This window comes from Colias croceus, chromosome 1 (genome assembly GCF_905220415.1).
Source record: "Colias croceus chromosome 1, ilColCroc2.1".
In the NCBI taxonomy this organism is placed as follows: domain Eukaryota; kingdom Metazoa; phylum Arthropoda; class Insecta; order Lepidoptera; family Pieridae; genus Colias; species Colias croceus.
The window spans coordinates 11,355,642-11,373,523 of NC_059537.1; the positions used below are offsets into that span (position 1 = coordinate 11,355,642).

General features: G+C 31.1%; 1 protein-coding gene and 1 non-coding gene across 2 annotated transcripts; both read right to left on the minus strand.

Annotated features, from left to right (window-relative positions):
- Window positions 1-3,709: 3,709 nt before the first annotated feature.
- Window positions 3,710-16,764, minus strand: LOC123694741 (peptidylglycine alpha-hydroxylating monooxygenase). The gene is made up of 9 exons (XM_045640295.1): window positions 16,420-16,764; window positions 14,900-14,957; window positions 13,667-13,754; window positions 13,141-13,216; window positions 9,952-10,078; window positions 9,559-9,607; window positions 7,328-7,473; window positions 6,415-6,604; window positions 3,710-4,609 (listed from the first exon to the last, which is right to left on the minus strand). The coding sequence occupies exons 1-9, from the start codon at window positions 16,540-16,542 to the stop codon at window positions 4,441-4,443; spliced, it is 1,026 nt and encodes a 341-aa protein (XP_045496251.1). The 5' UTR covers window positions 16,543-16,764; the 3' UTR covers window positions 3,710-4,440.
- Trnaa-ugc lies at window positions 12,209-12,280 on the minus strand. Its single transcript has one exon. It is a non-coding gene; the product is annotated as a tRNA-Ala (tRNA).
- Window positions 16,765-17,882: the final 1,118 nt, after the last annotated feature.

Consider the following 17,882-nt stretch of genomic DNA (forward strand, 5'->3'; position numbering starts at 1 on the left):
CCCTTCTTTCTACCTCTACAAATAAATTGCCAACGTTAAAAGGTATGGTTAATAAGTAAATGATTGACGTGGGGAATAAAAGGGCTGGGAAGAGTAAGGAAAATTATACAGTCTGTTGAAAATAAGTCAGATAAACTATATTTATTCTTTGTATGATTTCACCCAGTATTCCTGAAGAAAATTCCAATCGTCCTTTATTTTTTTTCTCCATACTCAGTAAGGAAAATAAAATAAAAAAATGTGTGTGTGTACTAGTGTACACACGTAAGAAGTGAAACTTCTTTATGACCTTATTTTTCAAAAAATAATTTACTATATGCAACTTTACAGAAATACGTCGAATCACGCGTAGTATAAAAAAAAGATGGCGCGTAACGTAAAAATGTCAAGCGTAACGAAAAAAATGTTACACTACTTTTTTCAAACCCCGATAAAGAAGTTTCAGTTCAAAAATAGAGAGAAATTAAAGTCAGATTGCTTTAAAATATACGTTTTATTTATACATTTCCACATATACATCACATCTACATCAACATGAGGTTCACACTTAGGAATGACAGTTTGGAACTGGACAGTAGGTTTTTACACATTTTCTACATACTAAATACATAATTCCTATGCAATTAATGAGCACAATATTATATACCACGAAGAATAAATTATAACACGATGATTAAAATATTATCTTTAGTCACTAAATTAGTTTGAAAATTGTGCTATCGAAAAAATTAAAGCAAAATTAACAGTACAATAATTATAACATAGAATTAGCAATGGAGGATTTAATATTATATAAATATTAAATTAAATTAAATACACACCATCAATAATGTCTAATCGCTTTTATGCGAGTAAAATTCTTAGTTTTACTATACTGAGAGAAAACGTAATACTTTTCAATACTGAGAATTATATCCATAACAAAAGATACTTAAGCGTGTCCAACACGATTTTATGCACCACTTTTAAAACATAATATACTATTAATTTTTTGCGTACGTTTTTACGACGGATAACAAACAGACTATAATATATGTTCTATATAATTCTGCTTTAAACAGGAAGAATAATTAAAATAATACAAAATAAATCCCGTTTGACATCCGTTGTCTTATTTTTAAGAGGTTATTGCATCATTATGCAAATAGGTACATGACATTCTATCCTTGTCTTTCACATGACAAAACAGAGACACTATTCGTTAGAAGAGCGTTTTTATGTTTCTTTATGTCATAAACGGGACTTTTTTAAAACTTAAGCATAAACAATAATAGATAAATGTTTCATATTATGAGATATTCATTGCGAATGACGGGTAATACAAAAATGATATAACTTAATATAATAATTAATAACAATTCAAATTATTTTATATAATTCCGACATTCGCAACTAATACATTATATTTTGATTCAGATCAAATCAAAGCTTAAATTAATAAAAACAGATCAATAGACTAGATTATTATAATTATTGGAATTCATACGATACGAATATTTTATAATTAAAATTAACTTAACACTGGGGAATATTGCACATCACGTAATTCAGATCTAAGTTACATTTTATCGGAATGTAAAGTAAAACAAACAATCAATTTTCTATAATAATATTATATCTTTATGGAAAAACCATTTTCCGTCTTATTACAAAAACCAAAACTAAACTTGGTTTAAACCCAATCCATGGTTTAACTTTAGTACAGAGGTTTAAACTTGACCTTATCTTATAATACTTTTACACAGGCATTAAATAAGTTTTAAACTCGGTTTTAGCTGTTAGTCTATATTTATGTTTTGTAATAAGACGGATTAGGTCTTATAGCATATTATTTTAAATTTTTATTTATATTATAATAATTTATCGTGTTTATTTCTCAGAAATTATTAACATAAATTATAATAAATGGAAAATTAATTGCCGTTATACGTTCATATTACAAAGATAGCAGTGTGAGCAAATTTAAATTAAATCGAAATTTTCGAATTAAAATAGATTGCGCTAACCGGTCTATCTATTTATAATATGTTTTGATTATTATATTAATCAGGTATAGTTATAAATAAAGCTACTATAATCGCATATTCTGCTGTGTACACATTAGACTCAATTAATGAGCGAGATTTTGATTTTATTATTTTAATACTAGATTTCCGCCCGCGGCTTCGCCCGCGTTTGCAAAGGAAAACCCGCATAGTTCCCGTTCCCGTGGGATTTCCGGGATAAAAACTATCCTATGTGTTAATCCAAGTTACCCTCTATATGTGTGCTAAATTTCATTGTAATCGGTTCAGTAGTTTTTACGTGAAAGAGTAACAAACATCCATACATCCATACATCCGTACAAACTTTCGCCTTTATAATATATATTAGATTAGATTAGATTTGTATATTTTTTACAACATAAATTACATAATTTTTATGCGGTGTTTTAAGTGTTCATAGAATATTTATTTAAATTTGTCTTCTGTAAAATACATAATGATCTTTAATACATTTTTATTAAACATATTTTGAACTTCTCTGAGTATGACATTGACCATCACGAATATAATATAATTATACCAGTATTGGAAAAGTCATGAAGGTATGTAATAATCAGCTATTTATCGGAATAAAGTCAAAGCCATAATATACATCTTTTGGTCCAAAATTAATTGTTAATCTATTTTTTACTACTCATTAGTCTGTTTTCGTCAAGTGTGTACAAAGCATAATATCTACTATTACAATAAAAAAATCCTACTCTGTCATCCAGATACTATCGCTACTCGAAAAAGAGCAACAGTCAAACTTATAATTATAACTACTTATTATTTTCATAATATATCGAAGTCCAGTTAACGTACCGAGTCATTTTTGTACCAGATAATATTTATTTAGTAAAAAAATACATACTTCGTATATATAAATGTAAGATTTTTCGAAGTTCGAGTTCACTTGAAAACTGTCAAATACGAGCGAACAGAATATATTTTTGTAATGGTTGTTTAACGTTATTCGACGAATAATATTTAACCAAGGATTGAAAAATCAGCCCTAAGTATATTTTATAAAATTTTATGAACATAATCTGAATACAGAAAAATTATTTTAGATTTAAAATTATTTATGTATTGTTAATAATTAGTAAATAATATTGTTGTATTACAATTTAATTATTTAAAATTCAATTTATAAGGGAATAAAAAGCTTAGATGATGTTATAAAGTTGTAAAGATTTTAAAATATATCAGATCTGAAATTTCTCAGACTTTTATGTGAATAAAGCTTTCAGTTTAGCAAATTGTTTATGAACATCAGTAAAAATAACACAGTAAGATGTTATTAATAAAATCAATAAATAAGATTATCTACCTATTTAATAATTTTAAATTTTTCGTCCATATTAATAAATTCCGAATTTTTTTATAGTTGATTTGAATACCTTTTAAATAACCAGTTTTTTTCTGGCTTATCTAAAATAGCAAAACAAAAATAGGTTCTCTTAAATAGGCAAAAACTTAATTAACACATGGAACGTAGCAGAACAAACAAAAATATTGTTTTTCCTCATAAAATAACAGTAAAAAGACGCTAAATGAGTATGATAATTATAGATGGCAGTCAAAATAGGTTTTTACACATTTTTTTTGTATTTTTTATTCAAATGTAGACATTGAATTTCTACAATTTACAGCTATGCTAAGATATATTCTGGAATGTTCCGTTTTTACCTACAAATAGATAGTACAAATATATAGTGATATGATTATTTTTTTTTTTTTTTTTTAATATCCTATAGATATAGACAATATAATCTCATGATTCCCACACGATAACCACATTATTGTTTATAAAATGTTTTTATAAGGAATATATTGTATTTAATATATAACTTAGTAAGTTCAAATCCAAATAGCTTTTTTGATATTTTTCTTTGAGCATAGTTAAGCGAGAATAGAAGTTTAATTTAGTCTTTGACACAATGTTATAATTTATATAGAATTTTATTTATTAGATATAATACAAATGTATAAGTAATTAACTAATTAACGATATTCTTGTGACGTTTAAAGTTTTTTTTTTTTTTTTAATCTATGTATCATGGAATAATATTTCTTAGACATTGCCTTTAAGACAAATAGCCTAATGGCGTTAAATAACATAAATTTTGTTTAATGATTAAATGATGATGATTAAATAAAAATAAATAATACAGATCTAGATCATAACAAAAAAATATTAAAATAAATTAAATTCGAATTCAGGAATGTATGGTCATTAAAATTAAACACAGACAAACAATGTCCAAGTCACGATAATACATATAAAGAAATACTTAGTTCCCACTAAACATACACTTGAAACATCAATTTTACCTAAATTTACACTATTCGTAATATTATGCAAGTTTTCATGGTACATTAAGCCTTATTACCTGTGTCGTAAGGTCGAAAATTACACGCTATTATCGTCTATATCGGGGATTCGGTTGAAGTCTTCTGGGGCTGTGTTCCAATAGTAGAAAGGTGGTCCGATCGAGAAACAGTACTTCATGTCTAATGGGGTATCGTTTTCCACCCAGTACATTAGGTAGAAGTTACACATCTCGTCTTGGTTAGTGGATCTGAAAATAATTTAAAATCATTTTAATTTTAACCTTGTTATGCAGTTTCTCCGCCGCGTTGGTAGTCGTTGACGCGAGCGTAGAACCGAAGGTTCCTAGGTTAGATTCCCGGTGGAGACGAAGGAAAAAAAATATCTTGATCTGGCAGGACTGTATGCATAATGTATCTGCCCCTTACCCCACTTGGGGACACGGGACTTTACTTGTGCAGTTTCTAAAAAGATTTTTACAAAAGAAAAGAAAAAAAATATTTTTATTGGCAATTCAACCCAATCAAGTCCTCAAAGAGCAAATCAAACACTGATTTCCATGACTTTTTATATGTCCTTTAATTTAAAGCCCAAAGAATTCTTCTGATACACCAATTTAGATTAGAAAGATTAATCCTCTAATTCAATTATCGTTACTTTGCTAAGAATAGCTAGCTAGAGCTTACAAATTTTCAAAACAAAATAGCATAAACAAGTTTGACACGATATTTCTATTGGATTCTGGAAAAAGTCCCGAGCGTCTTTGTTTTAATACCTTTATTCTACAACGATAATAGCACAATATACAGATACATACAGTAAGGAAACTTCATACAAAATGTTCGAAATGGCTCCCCCCCCCCCCATCAAGCGTGTTTTCGAGGGTATTGAGGGGGATCGATAGTAGCGGGTGACACATCCATAGATTTTGAATATAGTATGGAAAAAAGTTTAAAGTGATGTCAATTCACATTAAATAAATATCGATTGTTTCAGTTTGTAGCCCTTTCAATAAATATATTTGTAAATACCGTATCTGACTACAAGTTAAAAAGAGACTATTTTTTAATTTCTATAGATATGGCAGCATGAGTTTTAAATTAAGTTGACATATTTTCTACCAAAATGATAGCTACAAAAAGTCACTATTAGGAGTCCAGTCTGTTTAAAGGTCGCATCTATTTTTACGCAATCTAGAAGAGCACGAAAATATAAAAAAAGGAAACCTTAAAAAAATCTTGTTTAAATTTATGTGCATAATTACGTAAATATTAGGGAAGAAAAAGATAGATATTATAATTATTATTATTGTATTTTTATCGATACGTGGCGTCTCCACTTTGTCAAGCACTAAGCCTGTCAAACTATTTTCTTTTTCTTCCTAAAACAAAAAGGTAGAGGTTCTATGCTCGTATAATAATAATTTTAATTTATTTTTGCATATTTTGTGTTTTTTAATTTAAATTAATTTATCGTTTTAAAAATAATTTAGTAGGTATACCTACATACAAGTATTGTAAATTCTGGTTTAAAATAATTATTGAATATATGTATAATACAAATATCAAGCATTATAATTAATTTAGGTACATTAAATAGCCTTCGGCGTCCATAACAAAACTAGATTTCGAAATATAGCACTGATAAAAACGTATTTACTTTTACAAGCTGTATTAATTCGGATTGTTTCTTCTTGTAAATTCATATTTAGGCTACACCATTTTTGTATTTTAACGGGTTTTAATCTCCAAATTACCACAAAATCAACTGTGAAAAAAAGCAAACAGAAATATACAGGCCGAATTGATAACCTTCTCCTTTATTTTTCAAGTCGGTTAAATATCAAAAAGTAGCAGCCCTATAGCTATACGTCATAATTTCATGGGGGGGAGCTTAGTTTCCTAACTGTATGTACGTAGTACATATCTGTCAACTGTGATAATAGTTTAGGCCTACTGCCTAGATTTACTCATAGTATTTATTCAGTTATAAAACACTTTTTAATAATTAAAGTCTTTATACATCTTAAAACGAGATACATCATGCTATACACACCCAATCTTAACCATATAATCGTGATCATTTTTCATGACGCATCTAGCAGCCAAAATGTCCCCTTTTCCAATGGGGTCCTTGTACAACACGGGGTAGAACATTTGGGGCTTCTGCGGGTCCTTTGTGCCTATGAGGGTCCAGTCGTCACCGTTGAGTGACTTGCGGACCACGTAGCCCGATACTTGCTGACCTGGAATACGGAAAAAATAATATGTTATAATATATTGAATTTGATATTTTTGGTTTTATGACATTCAAATGATTTATCAATATAAATTCATAAAGAATAGAAAAAAATCGATCACGAGTTTCGAACCTGCGTCCTTCACGGCCATCTGGGGCGGACCCGTGATCCCGCCAGAGCAATCGAATTTATTATAGACCGGACTCTCAGTGGAGTTTCGTTTGCAAAAATAGCGGACCTAAATCTGACTTCTGATATATATTGTATAGATCCCAGACATCCTATAGACAGATGTTGCCAACCAGTTTTGTGGTCCCCCTGCCCGCACCCCGGTAATTAAATATGGCATACAAAGAAAAAAATAAAAATTTCCAAAACATGCCGTGTGGGGTATCAAATGAAAGAGCTTATTGAGTAGATCACGAATATATAGCATACTATATACATTTCTTACACTTCCTCTAAGATTTTTTAGAAAATTTACGAAAATGGTCCATTTTTGAGTTAACTTTAAACCACTATAGATTGAAAACTCATGAATATATTTTTTAAATTATTATTTTAAATAATTAACAATAGTCCATTGTTTACGATTCAATAGTTCGTACAGTGAAATAGTTGCATGAGGGAGTGGGGGGTTAGTGCTATCAGGCCTTATTACATTCTAGAACTTTCTAATACATCCAATAGAGCACTACTTATTCTAGAATATTCTAGAACACAACTCACCAAGGCTATGCGTGTGCGTACGGAACGCGAATGGGTGAATCACTTTATCCTCTCGCAGTGTGCAAGCTGTCTCCATGTGTTCCACTTTGTGCGGGGCGATCACACCACTTGTGCCGAGGAGTAGGACTCCGGCTTGGCGGGGCATACTAGAAAAAAATGAGTCGTTTAAAATTTCAATGTCAGTATGTGGCATGAAAATATACAGGGTTACTGGTAATTAGACCGGATCCTTTTAAGAGGTGGTAGGGGAGGTTATTTGCAACAATTAGACTGTATATTGTTATATCTGGAAATGGCTCATTTTTGAGATATAATTTTTTTTATATTTTTTTAAGAAAATCCAGTTTCACTACTTTAAAATTAAATTAAAAAAAAAAACTATGAATCGATTTTAATTTTCTTTACAGTTTTAGAGAAACCTTGTTATAGCTCTTAATAATAAATAATAATAGCGAACTAATGTGGATCCATCTAGAAACTAGAGGCGGTTTCATATTTTTTTTTTAATAATTTTCGGAACTTGGTTTACAAAAACATTTATTTTCTCCAAAAAAACGCTGACAAATTTAGTCTGCGTTTTACTTGAAAAACATCTACAATTCTTCAGCTATCCAACGACGTAAAAAAATTGGCACTTTGTTGCACAGTTGCAGAAATAATGCGATAACAAAAGATTCAGGTAGAGACATTCCGAGAAAGGGTTATCTTTGTTGAATGCGCCGTTTCTCTCTTGCTCTTGTTTGTTGAACGAGCAATGAGAACCCAGTTTGCTCAGGCGCATCGTACTGTTCAGACGCTCTTTTCAACCCTCTATTACGATAAAACTTCAACCTTGATAACGTTATTGGACTTGTGTGATTTCTTTTTTCTGTGACTTGTCTTGTGAACTGGACTTTGTGATTGACTGCTTACCCGAAGACTTGGCTTGTACTTCCTGATCATGGCTGCGGAGCCCCACGACCATCTACCTCGTCTTCGAGAATTCATAAAGGAAGAGTATGCAGACATACTATTTTGCTATGGTTTTGCCAATGGCGTCGCTACTCATGCTCGAACGGCATATCAGTCTCGATTCCCACAGCGCCGTTTACCCTATAAGAGTGTGTTTGAGGGAGTGTACCGGCGACTACGAGAAACTGGTCAAGACGGCAAAGCGATGCTGGAAGACCTCGTGTTTACCAGTCGGAGGAAGAGGAACAGATAATTCACATGTTTGAGCTAGATCCGGAGACCTCTGGCATGTTTGTTGAGGTTATCAAGGTCGAAGTTTTATCGTAATAGAGGGTTGAAAAGAGCGTCTGAACAGTACGATGCGCCTGAGCAAACTGGGTTCTCATTGCTCGTTCAACAAACAAAAGCGAGAGCGAAACGGCGCATTCAACAAAGATAACCCTTTCTCGGAATGTCTCTACCTGAATCTTTTGTTATCGCATTATTTCTGCAACTGTGCAACAAAGTGCCAATTTTTTTACGTCATTGGATAGCTGAAGAATTGAAGATGTTTTTTAAGTAAAACGCAGACTAAATTTGTCAGCGTTTTTTTGGAGAAAATAAATGTTTTTGTAAACCAAGTTCCGAAAATTATTAAAAAAAAGAAATGAAACCGCCTCTAGTTTCTAGATGGATCCACATTAGTACGCTATTATTATTTATTATTAAGAGCTATAACAAGGTTTCTCTAAAACTGTAAAGAAAATTAAAATCGATTCATAATTTTTTTTTTTAATTTAATTTTAAAGTAGTGAAACTGGATTTTCTTAAAAAAATATTAAAAAAATTATATCTCAAAAATGAGCCATTTCCGGATATAACAATCTACAGTGTAATTGTTTCAATTAACCTCCCCTACCACCTCTTAAAAGGATCCGGTCTAATTACCAGTAACCCTGTATTATTTAAAATGATATATTTTCATGCCACATATTGACTTAAATTTCATACTGATATGGCATACTGACATACTGACTAAAATACATACGGATATGGCATCCTACTAATATTATAAATGCGAAAGTTTGTGAGGATGTGTGTGTGTTCGTTACTCTTTCACGCAAATACTACTGAACCGATTACAATGAAATTTAGCACACATATAGAGGGTAACTTGGATTGACACACAGGATAGGTTTTATCCCGGAAATCCCACGAGAACTATGCGGGTATTCCTTTAAAAACGCGGGCGAAGCCCCGGGCGGAAATCTAGTATAAAATAAATAAATCGTTATACTTACACTGCTTGCGTATATTTCAAGAAGACGCCAGAGTTGTCGGTTTTGCCAGCTGAAAAAATTATGTTACGTTTTGATCAATGTTTTAGTTCTCTAAATACTTTAGGTACTTAATACAAGAACTTACCAGGAAATTTGGACATGTAATGCACTTGCAAAATTAATATGGGAACTAGGACATAAGAATTTGGAGTTGATTATTTATTTTAATAAAAGAGAATATAATTACAATGTTTGAACATGTTAAAAATTCTTAAATTTTATAATAAGTCGTACCTACCTACCTACAATATGAGGATATCAGGGAAACCGTTAGAAAAATTATGTTATCTGATAAAATGCGGTGTAGTATTTCTGAAAAGAAGCCTTCATTAGGTACTTAATACAAGAACTTACCAGGAAATTTGGACATGTAATGCACTTGCAGCACGAGGTATTTGATTGGCGAGTCGCGGCCAATGAGGAAGCCGACGTCTGGAGGCATTTCCAGACTTGGCGCATCACGGGCCCATGCGTATACGATCTGAAATATAATTTGTTTCGATAATATGGGTCACTTTTAACTATCCTTACTATTATTGTATTTTTTTTTGTGTCTGTGTCATGATAAGAAGTTTGGAAAGGATACTTTTTAGCGCGGTGAAATATCTCATTTGTATGGAGTTTCATTGACTACGCTGGCGAAGCTGCAGGCGGAAAGCTAATTCCTTACAAAATAGGAAACTATTAAGGATTGCAGTAACCTTTATAAGTGTTCATAAATATCTATAAAAATGTAAATTACTTTGATCTGTAGTTTATTGTGACAGTTTAAAATATCTCCAACAACAATATCAGTCTCAAGGTTTATGACATCAGTCTCCTTTGAGAGTATCATTGGGAGGATCCAATACAGACTTCCATTACAAAATATTGCGTGATTTTATTGCAATTTAAATAAATTTAAACTGATCATTCAATGACGTCACACGATGCAGAATCTCATTTAAAATGCAACGTTTCATTGCGTGCATTCGTTCCAGTATATGCTATCAATATTGAATTATACACAAACAGTTCATATTTGTTATAGACACACATAAATTACACGCTCATTTTGATTTGCCTCGTGCAAATAAAGGCCACTATCTAAGGGCGAAAACAAAACTTGATCTTGCTCGAATAGAGCGTTGAATTCTGACTAAATAAGAGTCGTTACAGATAAATATTTTAGCGAAAGCTTAGTATGGGATCACTGATCCGTGCCGTGTGTGAAAATTGTCCTGAAATATTTATTATTTACTAGCTTCCGCCCGCGACTCCGTCCGCGCGGATGTCGGTCTTCGCGTGGATGGTTTATTTCTCCATTTTGAGTAACTCTAACAATGACATCTTATAAATATCTATTATAAAGACCAAATACGGCTCGACCTATAATAATACGCAACGTGTGTACGCGGTTCTACAGAACAATGTCTATGGATAAAACTGAAAAATTAAGATAATTTTTTTTCTACGTATTTTTCCAGGATAAAAAGTATCCTATTTTACGCCCAGGATAATAAGGTATAATTATACCAAGTTTCATCCAAATCGAACCGTTAGTTTTCACGTGATGTCTTCACATACAGACAGACAGACAGACAGACAGACAAAAATTTTTTTAAACACATATTTGGGTTTGGTATCAATCCAGTAACACCCCCTGCTATTTATTTTTTCAATATTTTCAATGTACAGAATTGACCCTTCTACAGATTTATTATATGTATAGATTACCTGTGGATATTACTGTTAGATATGTATATTTATAACACAGATTATTACATTTCATTAGATTTATGGATGAATGACAGGTTCATATTACATTTCCTTATACGATACTGACCTAAACATATTATGGGCATCTTTGGCTGTCTAACTTAAAAACTATAATAGAAAAAAACCGGCCAAGTGCGAGTCGGGCTCGCGCACAAAGGGTTCCGTAGCAGCAAATATAATAAACTTATTATTTACAGTTAAATCAACCTATCTCAAAAACTATAAGAGATACTTTGATCAAACCAAAAATCGTTGAAAGAGTTAATTAGCATGCATCACCTCTATTTTTTTTAGAATTTTATACCCCGTAGTTATAAAAATAGAGGGGGGGGGATATACTTTTTACGACTTTGAGAGCTGATATCTCAAAAACCGTTCACTTTAAGAAAAATGTTTTTTAGAAAACTTTATATCATTTTAAAAGACCTTTCCATTGATACCCCACACGGGTATGTACATCGAAAAAAAAAATTTCATCCCTCAGTTACATGTATGGGGGGCCCCACCCCCAATTCTTTTTTTTACTATTTAGTGTCATATTTTTGTAGCGGTTCATACAACACATATTCCCATCAAATTTCATCACTGTAGTACTTATAGTTTCCGAGTAAATCGGCTGTGACAGACGGACAGACGGACAGACGGACAGACGGACATGACGAAACTATAAGGGTTCCGTTTTTGCCATTTTGGCTACGGAACCCTAATAATCTATACATATAATAAAATATATCTTAAAATTGTTCGCATTACTAACTTAACAACGAAGTAAATAAAGAAAGAAGTAAGTATTTGTAATAAAGAAAGTGCCGAAGAAAGAAAAACGCTACCTATTTAACCTACTAAAAAAGATTGGAGATGCCGGGGATCGAACCCGGGGCCTTTCACATGCAAAGCGAACGCTCTACCACTGAGCTACATCCCCGATATCTACTGAATCGGAATATTAAATTACAATTTATTATTCACTAGCTTCCGCCCGCGACTCCGTCCGCGCGGATGTCGGTCTTCGCGTGGATGGTTATTTTTCCATTTTGAGTACCTCTGTCAATAACATCTTATAAATATCTATTGGACCCAATTCCCAAATACGGCTAGGCCTATAATAATACGCAACGTGTTAATTTTTTTCTACGTATTTTTCCAGGATAAAAAGTATCCTATTTTACGCCCAGGATAATAAGGTATAATTATACCAAGTTTCATCGAAATCGAACCGCTAGTTTTCACGTGATGCCTTCACATACAGACATACAGACAGACAGACAGACAGACAGACAGACAGACAGACAGACAGACAAAAATTTTTTTAATCACATATTTGGGTTTGGTATCGATCCAGTAACACCCCCTGCTATTTATTTTTTCAATATTTTCAATGTACAGAATTGACCCTTCTACAGATTTATTATATGTATAGATTTATAGTTTTCAATGTCTTCAAATTGTATCGCCTTAATCGAGAAATGTGAGGCTCAGGAAGCTTTTCAGAGTTTCAAATTTTCCATTTTAATATGTTTTTTTTTAATAGGTGTATTGATGCGTATTAAATATCAGTACCTACTCATTATTATATAGTACTAATAGTAATTAACTGAAGAGATTTTGTTTGTTTGGTTGGTTGAACGCTATTCTTAGGAACTAGGATTCCGATTTTAATTCTTTCAGTGTGAGATAGTCCATTCAGCGACGCTGCGTGCGGCATATAGGCCTATAGGAACTAAGACCAATATTAGCGTAGAAATGCGGGTAAAACCGCGGATAACAGCTAGTTTAAAATAATACCTGTGATCCGTTCCGACATGGGCTAGACGTAGCGTACATGCTATCCACTTTACTGCTCTGCATTTCACCGCAGCTCCTGAAATTAAAATGTAAACATTTAAAAACAATACTATTTATTTATATTTTGTAAAACATTTTTGAAACAATACCCTTTATTTATATTTTTGTTTGCATTAACAACATGGTATGTTTATGGATAAACAATAAAACATAACTTTAAACAATAATTGATGTTGACGATGCATAAAAGACATTTTTATCGACAGTAAATAATAATATACATGCTTCATACTATACTGTTGAAATTCTAGCGTATCTGACCGTACATTTACTTGAAAAAGCAAAGTTTTATCACACTAAACATTTCTTTCATTAGTATTAATAATTTACACACACCATCGCAATATGCAACAAAAACCTCCACTGACATTCACGCCAAAAGGAACCTTAACAACTCTATAAAAAGATCATATTGCCTTGCACACATATCTCTAAATCTCACATTATATTAAAATTTCACACTTACCATACAGAATCATTAGACCCGGGTTCAGAACAACCATACAGAAGCATGTGGTGTGCTGTGTGCATTGACGCATTGGGTTTGAAGCCCACTGGAACATAGAATAATATAATTAAATCATGATGTAAAAAACTAAAAGTGATGATAACAAGTTTTTGGAATAGAAATAAAAATATTAATAATATATGCCATTTAAATTAATATTGTATCTTGCATTCAGTTCGATATTTCACTACTAATTCTATGTTGCATTCAGTTTGATATTTCACTACTAATTCATAAAACAATGATTAAAAAAATCTGTCTCAATCTAATTATATTAACCCATTGACCACCGAGCGGCCCAATGAGACCACGACACAATAGATTTTCTATTGTGTCTGTGATTCCGGGGGGCGGGGGCTGAGGGATTAAACCTCATTATCTAGCAGATATGGTGATGTTTATTAAATAGTAAAATAACTATTATGTTATTTAATTAATGATGATAAATAAGACACATACCCCAATTTACACAGAAATAGGGGATTTCCATTTTATCAGAATATTGTATAACTGAGGTTATCCCGGAGACCTTTTGACATGTACAGAAATAATTATTTAAAATGATGCATAATAATTATTATAATGAATGTTACTAGATTAGATAAGTATTATTTAATATGCCTAAGTATAGTTACCTACTATTAATGATAGAGATTGAGGGATTTACATAACCTTTTTCAATATATTAATGCATAACCAGTAGACTTAAAATGACTAAAAGCATACTTATATGAACTAACTATATTAATTTATTTTGTTCTTTAAAAATATTTATCAGTTTTAAAATTTTGAGAACATAATGAAATTCTGCTAAAACTAGCTAGTAGGTGTATGTAGCCATTTTAACTACAATTTTAGCTGAGATAATAACACTACTGCCAATAAAGGCTTAATATCATTGAGATAGACATAACCATCAATTAAAAAACAATCACTCACAAATTGGTAAACCCATCTTAGAGCTTCAATACCAGACACATTCACACATTAAGATGTTGATTAAAAAAAAGAGCGTGTGCGCCGAGCACAGATGTCAGAAGTGAAACTTCTTTAGCAAGATTCAAAGATACCAAAATCGTCGCCTTACTCTATGACGTGACGGAATTGCAATGACGCCATCTTGAAATTTTTCTCTCAATGCGCATAAAGAAGTTTCACTTCAAAAAACTATATTATTAAGTTATTCCTTACCTATATAAAAGTTTTGAGTTGGCGATATTCTAATAGGTGTACATAGATACAGCTCATCCTGAAACAAACAAAAAAATTAAGATCAATGATAAACAGTAATTGCACAATGTACCCACATGAAAACAACATTTACATACATTATAACATGTAAAAATCCAATATTGTTAAATGACCTATATTTAGACTGTACAATGAAAGACAATTTGTCTAAATGCCTTTATCTGTTATCATAAAAAAACAAAATATATTAAATTGAATTACCTAGTTACTTCATAATATTTGGAGGAGAGCATAAAAACTAATGCCATTTCAGAAGAGTTTATTTTTATTTTCAGTACTTAACCCTTTTTAGTCTGTACTTCCCAGCTATAAAGTAATTTTAAGAGCATCAAAATTACCTTATGAACACTTGCAGATTTTCCTTATTCAATATTTACATGAATATTATGTCCTTAATGTGATCTTTACACTGGTATGTGGAACTAAACAGACATGACCAATTCAAAAACCTTATTATTTTTATAATAAACTTTGCAAATCTTTATATAAAATAACTAGCATAGTGTTTTTTTCGCAATAAAAGGTAGTCTATGTTCTTTCTCAGGGTCTAAAGATTGTCTGTGCCAAATTTCATCAAAATCGGTTAAGAGGTTTAAGTGGGAAAGCGTACTTAACAGACAGACAGACAGACAGAGTTACTTTCGCATTTATAATATTATAGTAGGGTTACATGATGCTAATGCACAATATCTCTACCCAATATTTAAATAGATGTAACTCTATTTAGTTATAGAAACAAGCAAATAAAAATATTTGCAAAATTGTATATTAACTAGCTATTATGAGATTAGAATCAGAACAAAATTGTTAATTTATTCTTTTATTGTGCTGTATTATAACTACAATTTTACAATTATGTTGTTTGTTGAATGTATATTGTATAAATGGAATTACATACTTTGCTGTTGAATTATGAGGAACCTATTACAAATATAATTCGTTCGGAAATGTTGGAGTTTATGAAGCAATTTTCAATATTTTAATGGCTTTATTTTGAAATTCACAAATTAGAAAAATCACACCATAATTGTATTTTTTAATGGTATAGTAAGGTAAACGAGCTGGCGCTTGGCGGAAAAGAGAAAAATATGTTTTCCTGAAGGTCTTTCATGCAAGAACCATAGAAATTTCAAGAGTAATTAAATTATGCAATATGGAATTCTTTTATCTATTTACAGATAAGCAGTAACTGTTTGATTAGAGCCTTATTGCTCCATGGATCAATAGATAACAGCATCATATTTGTAATAACTTTTTTACTTTCTATAAAGCATCAATAAACTCTATTTTAATGTTTAATTTTGAAGATTTTGAAGAATTATAAAAAAAAATCGCACTTTGTAGCTAATTATAGAATCCTTCCCTGATCTAGCTTAACAGAAAAATAAATCTAGAATCTTAGCCTGTTATCCACGTACCTATATTTTTTATTTACTTAGTAAATAGGAAAAAATACTTACTCTGTGGGGATATACATTAGGCATGAGTAAATCGTATGTATCCACTTCATATGAAAAAACTACCAGTATATTTAAGGAAATAATAAAAATTAACACTTTAAACAAGTTATTTAAACTTTCCATATTTATTTTAATAAAATAAATCCCGCGTAGACTTAGAAATTAGCTATTCGGAAAATGTAAATAAACACTTGTGTGAGTGATGTAGATATCGTTGAGGAGTTAATTTTATTTCCAATGTGTTCACTTATTTTCACAGCAAATAATACGACATGCACTCAGGTTGTAAAAACTAAGTACTGATGGATCAATAAACTTAATCTATAAAATAAACAACCACTGACGACGAATCCTGATTCTACTAACGTCATACGTTTGTGTAGCCAGTAATAAAAGTTCAACCGAATTTAGAGGAATATATAAATTAATTATTCACTATTTAGAATGTTATTAAGAGGATTTGTTTCAAGTCAAATAAATACATAATAATCATATCTCCATTAAAGTTGCAATTCCGTCTGAAAATATCACAGATTTTTAAAAGTACTGAGGTATGTTCTGCGTGTTTTAATTGAGATGGCATTTTTGTTTTTACACGATTTATCTCAAGAACATAATTATTCAGAAGTATTTCTACGCCAAATCTATTTCGGACCAAAATAGTAAATAATTAAATGTAAGTATTCTTGGGTAATTTTTGAAATCTGTGTATGGTATCATTGATCGTTTAGAAATAAATTGTTTAGATATATTATATTATTATAATGCTATATTTTATAATTAAGGAATAAACTTTAAAATATCAATTATTTTGTTCTATAATAATAATTCACATTAAGGTGGATGTTCCGACCGTCCCTCCATACATTTTTGATTACCTCTAAACACTTAACACAGACACTATTTCTTTAAAACTAATCATTTTATCACTTCTCTATAATGAAATGTGTGCGCGTTCGACCTTTTTAATCAATAATTTACAATATTTACTTAGAAAAACAACAGTAAAATACCGGAAAAATTTGACACTTCTACAGTAGTGTGCGTGACTTTTGCCAAGCGAAACACGACATAAAGCACGACATCTAGCGCATAGACTATATACTTATTACAGATCTAGCGCGTCAATGTCTAAACGAAAGGCGATGTTTAGACATAAGACGCGCTAGATGTCGTGCATTCGCGTTCGTTATCTTATACATAATGAGCATAATTCTAATAAATCAAAGTTCTATGTAAAAATTGAGTAATTTCATTTCCAATCGTTCAAAGAAAATAACAATAAAATAAAATAAAACTAATGACCTTAGAAACTATGTTTTTTTTTGTAAACAATTTATTACTCATTATTGTTCGTCCGTCGTAGGTCTGTAAACTGTATTGTACACTGAAGGTAAATGGTACTGTAGGTACTTTAGTTCGGCGTCGTCGTCGGCTTGATATAAATTACATTCTTGATTTCA